At 32.1% G+C, this 6703-nt stretch overlaps 1 protein-coding gene across 2 annotated transcripts in view; it reads right to left on the reverse strand.

Moving 5' to 3' along the window:
• Nucleotides 1-5095, reverse strand: part of LOC143057714 (uncharacterized) — a 31907-nt gene extending 26812 nt beyond the window's left edge. The window contains exons 1-3 of one of the 2 annotated variants that reach the window (XM_076231083.1): nt 4965-5095; nt 4670-4706; nt 2786-2840 (exon numbers count right to left, since the gene is read on the reverse strand). In XM_076231083.1, coding sequence (XP_076087198.1) covers nt 2786-2840; nt 4670-4706; nt 4965-5022 — 150 coding nt within the window. In that variant the 5' untranslated portion in view covers nt 5023-5095. Of the gene's footprint in view, nt 1-2785; nt 2841-4517; nt 4707-4964 lie in introns of both variants that reach the window. The other variant, XM_076231084.1, reaches the window with a different exon arrangement.
• Between the last annotated feature and the right edge of the window lie 1608 nt (nt 5096-6703).

The raw sequence follows: 6703 nt of genomic DNA on the forward strand, positions 1-6703 counted from the left end.
CACTCCTGAGTCAGTTCATAATCATTATTAATGCCTATATACAAAACATCATATGATATTCTATATTTAAAATGATTATTCTTAAAATAATTTTATGAAATTTTATATTTAAATTGGTATCTTTATAAAAACCGATATTCTCTATTTGAATGAATTATTTCAAAAAATCACCTGTTCTTTTCTCATGATAATATATGTATTAATAGAAAGAACGGATCTTAAATGTGAATATATATAAATAAAAGTAAAATCCATATCAATATCACAAAAAAACGAATTCAGAGGAAAGCCCCATAGTAAATGGCGAAATCAAATGAAGTATAACAACTGTCATATTCCTGACTTGGTACAGGCATTGACTTATGTAAACAATTGTGTAATAATCTAGTTGTATAGCTAGCTGAACCTCTCGATTTTATCACAGTCGCACACAATTCCATTTTATTTACAACGATGTTTTACTGATAAAAGTTCACTGCTATATATTCTTATAATATCATTTCAATAGATGACCCCTGTGTTGAGTGAGTGCTTATATTTTCATATATCAAAGTGAACCCAGACCGCACGATCTGTTACAGATCTAAAATATTCATTCCTCAAATCAAATTCTTTTTTTTTTCTATATATTCAACTTCCCAATTTTGTGTACCAGTAATAATATACCACCAAACCCAGCCTTTAGTCTTTATGTTTCGTAGTTGCTGACACGATTTTCTAGATCCAAAGCAGGTTCTCATTAAATGTATTTTCATTAACGCTTATCTTGACCCAAAAAAAGGTTCTCTTTGAATGCAATTTAAAAAAACACTTATTTTCACAAGCTTTCGGTCAATATCATGTATTGGTTGATTATTAGAGAAGAGGGACGAAAGATACCAAAGGGACAGTCAAACTCATAAATCTAAAACAAACTGACAACGCCATGGCTAAAAATGAAAAAGACAAACAGAAAAACAATAGTTCACATGACACAACATAGAACACTAAAGAATAAACAACACGAACCTCACCAAAAACTAGGGGTGATCTCAGGTGCTCCGGAAGGGTAAGCAGATCCTGCTCCACATGCGGCACCCGTCGTGTTGCTTATGTGATAACAAATCCGGTAAATAGTCTAATTCGGTAGGTCACATTCAGGAAAGGGAAGGGGATTTTAGTTACGACGTAAGGAACATATCCGATATCATTTGTGATACGGTTATTCCATAACGGTCAACCAACTCGTGATGGCGTCCGTAAAATTTACGAAGGGATGATTTCAACTTCACCATTTGGAACTCTTGGTTTAATAGCTTCCTTGTGAGCAGCAACCCTCTATCAAGAAAATCATGATAGGAAATGCAAGCACGGGAATATCGTATCAATTGGGAGATATATACTCCGTATGCAGGTGCTGCTGGAATGTTGCTACTTAGAAATGGAAAGTTCACAATTGGAAAGCTGAAATCATCTCTTTTGTCGTAAAGTTTTGTTTTCAACCGACCCTCATTGTCAATTTCCAGATGTAAGTCAAGATATGAGGCCGACTTAACTGTATCTGTAGTATCCTTTATCTCTAGCTCGATTGGATAGATGCGTTCCACATAGTCACCAAATTTTGAATTATTTAGTGAAAGAACATCATCTATATAGCGAAACGTAGAGTTAAAGGATAGTGCTAACTTCTTATCTTTCTTCCTAAGAAGTTCCTGCATGAAGTCAGCCTCATAATAATAAAGAAACAAGTCGGCAAGTAAAGGGGCACAGTTTGTTCCCATTGGAATGCCGACAGTCTGTTGAAAAACACGTCCTCCGAACGTAACAAATATGTTGTCAATCAAGAAATCAAGCATCTTGATAATATCAGTTTCAGAGAATTTTTTGCTCGAATCAGAGTGATCCTTTACAAAGTAGGATTTATCCCTCCCTAAGACAAGATACTGAAATATGGGTTAAACGTAATTGATCAAATAGCCTAACGACAAAAACACTACTAGATGGCAAAACGGGTCTTTCAAAAATTGCACGTGTTCATGATTAACTTCTAATCGTTCCAAGTTTTGTAAAATTTGTGCATGAGTTTTATGGAAGCAATCAAGTGCGAAACCTTCAGACAAATTTTAAAAGAACTCGTCAGATAATAAATAAATATGCTACTTTGTGACGAGAATTAATTGATATTCATACAAGTCCCATTCCAAAAAAGGTACATCATATTTTTTCCGATTATCGAACGCATCTATCATATTTTTTATTGAACCATTAAAGAACCCACAATTTATTATTTCACCATTTTCTACGTATGAAAATGCCTGTACCAAGTCAGGTATATGACAGTTGTTACCCATTCGTTAGATGTGTTTGGGATTTGAATATTGCCATCTGATTAAGGACCTTCTATTATGAATTTTCCTCGTAGTTCGGTCCTTTAGTTATTTTACTTTTTTCATGGATGGAGAAGGTTTTTAAATGTTATTCTTTCGTGCAAAACAGTGATCTATCAAAAATCAATAATGTATCGGAAAATGAATTGAATATAATCGATTATTGAAAAGACAATGCTCAAGTTCAATGTTTCGGAGTCAGACTTTTTTCATAGACTGTAAACTCTCAACTATGTGTTGATGTCGAGGGAACTTGATGACGTATAGGTAGTATTGATACATTCAGGTATTTCACAACACGTTAAAGGCTATTGTTACGTTAAAAAGAAACAAGGAAAAGAAAAAATCCAATGAATTACAGTTTTAAAGGTATGTACAACATAAAAAATACTTTGTAAAACATAATTATAACAACGTACCTGACACATGAGTAGCATCATCAGTACTCTAAGAATACGACGCATTTCTCCGTCTCTAAATAACAAATAAGATACAATTGTCCGTGTATATTTATAATTGGAATTGTCTCAGAAGGTTTTTCTATTTGAATTGGATTTTACACAAAATAAAATATTCACTTTTATGAAAGTGATATTCACCCCGATTCAATAAATGTGTTTTGACATGCATAATTATGGTTTAACATTTTATCTACAATACGTTTAAGAAGAGTTTCCTTTAAATATAAATGTTTTCTTTCTGAAAAATCAGTAAAGTCTTTTGTTTAAGTAAATATGTGGCTTAATTGACTTGTCTCGGTCGTAGACCTCAGAGAATAACATTTTTCAAAAAAGCCAATTAAACCATATATTAAACTTATATAATATTCTAGGGGGAATATTCTCGTTTTTCAATAGATATGTAAGTATATCCTGACTTAGGTGCGGGAATTTCTCGCTACATTAAATACCTGTTGGTGACCTTCTGCTGTTGTTTTTTTTTTCTATGGTCGGGTTGTTGTATCTTTGGCACATTCCCCATTTCCATTCTCAATTTTATTAGATATACACTTGACTTTGATATTTGCAAAGATATTTTAAAAATTTACTATTCGTTTGACAAGTAACATTATAAACACTTTTCAATCACTTAATAATTAAGGAATAACAGTTCTGTAGTTGAAAAGTTGCCACCGTCAATTGGCGATTTGACGGTGGCGAAAGCAGTTTTAATGGCGACGCGTAGCGGAGACAGTAATACGAAAATTTGCGACCGTCAAATCAAAATTGATTACTCTTCTACAATACTGTCATTCTTATGCATTACAAAAAGAAATGTTACGTTAGACCTTGACAAAATGTAAAAATTTGAAATAAATAAAATTCCGCAGCGAAACTTCATGAATGATGTTGACGCAAAGACGTCATACAAATAAAAACTTACAAAATTCGTTACTTCTGCGATTCAAATTTGGACAACTGTAGATTTGACAGTAAATTTTATCCAATGAAAACAATTGTTACATAAAAGTTGCATCATTATCAATAACAGTTACGTTTGTTTAAGTTATTAGCATATAAATCTTTAAAAATCCTGGTACCTTTGATAAACTAATTTAAACATAGATAAAGAATAACTTACATCTCATGTGGTAGCCTTCCCTTATTGTAATACGAAATCTTGCATTTTTTTGACTTTATAGAAAAAACTTGTTTGAAATTACCTTTAATCCTGTTACCATTACGGATTTATAGGAAATTTTGCCAATGAGAGGTGTGAACCGGACTTTTGGAATTACTTTTCGTAACCATTTCTAGAAACTCATTTCGGGGAACAAGAAATTAACTCCAAAATTATAATTCGTGTCATAATGGAATTGAAAATCGGAATTTCTGAAGTTTTATCTTATATCAAAATGAAAATCCCAATACAGGCATTCAAAGGACTTTAAAGTATATTTAAACAACTAATTTACAATTAGATTTACATTGTATGATAACTCATCGGTAGCAGTACCTTCCATTAATCCATGTGTTATAAAGTTTATAAATGAACCACTTTAAAATTGATATATTAAACTAACTTCATTCATCCGAAACATGTTCCTATATTTATCATTATCAAAAAGGCTTGTAGCTGAATACTTGGACGCTATATAAGTGCGTTTTAAAACCATAACATTTGAAGAGATATTTTATCAAAAGGACTTACCAATAATAACATAATCCATCTGAGGTCAACTTTACTGGAGGGAGTTGAACCATTAGTTTCATAATTTATAAATTATATAAAGTCAATTTGATCAATCATATCAGAACCAAGTTTTGACTTAATACTGGATGATAAATGTAATACCCTCTTACATTTTTAGTCCACCAGCAGAGGTTAAGACCCAGTGCTCTAAAGATATAAAATAAGAATATGTCAAATGTCGTGAAAAATGTCATCATCAATGCAAATATTGTTTCCATTTTTATCATTGACGTTGATCATGACATGCATGATTATGACAATGTTTTTGTTTATATGCATATATGTTCATAAAACTAGTGCTGTTTTCCTTCCTCTTAAATTGCAGGTGGAAAACAGGATATATAATTTAGTAAAAAGATTTTACTAAGACATGATTTAATCTTTTAAATGAAATGTATTTCTTACCTTGTATTCCATTTGTAAATTCATCTGAATTATTTATAAAAAGATTTAAATATTGCATTTATCTATTTATAGAAAAGAAAGTAGGTTTCTCCACTTTGTATAGAAACAATTAACATGATTGAGTTGATACGCTATTCTGATTTGTGTGAAAAACATTGAAGACGGAAAAAACCTATTGTTCGATATTGCATTTTTTCTTATTAATCACGTATTAAATTACTAAAATGTACATGACGGAATTACCAATATCTAAAGATAAACAGTGACAATGTTTAACTTAAGGTGCTATAAACAGTTTCGTATAAAAATCTAGGGGTTATTCCCCGATTAAAAATAGACATGGAGGGAAGTCCCTTTTTAGCAATAAAATTGGTGAAAAAGTATCATGTTTTTTGTATTTGGTTGTAAAAATATGTTAATTAACTTCAATTAAAGCAGGTTGAATTTAAAAAATTAGATTAGATATACATGTTTTGAGGGGAGACAACACTGTAAACAGTCTGTTTTTTGGCAGTGAAAAATGAAAACTTATTTGCAGCCACTGTAGCTCTTTTCAGAGCAGGCGAACGTACCTTGAAGCATGATTTTTTTGAAAGACCAGGTAAACATCTATGAAATTTATACAATTTTGACTATGAAAAATGTGCAGATATCATGTCTTCAGGGGTGTGCACATGTCCTGATTTCAGGCTTTTTAAGCTTAAATTAGGCAATGTTTTTCCCAGTTTCTCTGGATAAAACATTTTTATACTATTAAAAGTACACTTTGTTTTTTATTTCATTATAAACTAGAGAACATTCTGATTCCAGTGATATCTAGTTTTATACATGTACATGTATCTTTATTAATCAGTCCACCACTAAGGGTCACTTATATATGGTCCCTAAACATATGATGTCATAGAAAAAACTGTTGATTGCACCCTTATTTAAAATACATCGAGTTTTATACTATCATCTATGGAAGAAAATATCCGCCATAAATACAATTTCTTAATTTGTGAAATGTATTTTCTTTATTTTTAAAATGCATTTGTTTTTGTAATCCGTTACATGAATTTCTATATTTCTTGATATGCGAAATGTAACTTCCTCAAGCCTCGGTCACACCTTACCGGATAGTTCGAACGGACGCCTAATGGATAATTTTTTTTTCAATCCGTTTATGTCCGTTAGACGTCCGTTCTTATCCGTAGGACGTCCGTCCATATCCGTTGCATGTCCGTTAAGTGTACGTTTTATCCGTCGACGTCTGTTCTGTCCGGTGGAAAATTTTGAGCATGTTCAAAACATTGAACGGACGTCCGTTTTGTATCCGTTACGTGTCCGTTATACATCCGTTGGAGGTCTGGAAGATAAATTCACCAACGGACTTCTACCGGACGTTTAAAGGATAAAACGGATGTTGAACGTATGATAAACAGAATTCTACCTGACGTATAACGGATATAACGGATGATGAAAGGATCTGAAACGGATAAATGCCAATTTTATTTCGCGTCAGAAATGCCAATTATTGGTATGTCAGATTTCTTTTATTTTGATCCGTTAGGCGTCCGTTCGTGCTATCCGGTAAGGTGTGACCGAGGCTTAAAGTGTAGACATTGGTAGACAATTTCTTAATTTGTTAACGTATTTTTTAGCTCTTTACATAGAATTCTATTATTTCTAAATTTGTAAAATGTATTCTATTTAATTGAGTCATGTTTTGTGACTGCCACTGCCAGCCTATGACAAGT

This window comes from Mytilus galloprovincialis, chromosome 13 (assembly GCF_965363235.1).
Source record: "Mytilus galloprovincialis chromosome 13, xbMytGall1.hap1.1, whole genome shotgun sequence".
Lineage (NCBI taxonomy): Eukaryota > Metazoa > Mollusca > Bivalvia > Mytilida > Mytilidae > Mytilus > Mytilus galloprovincialis.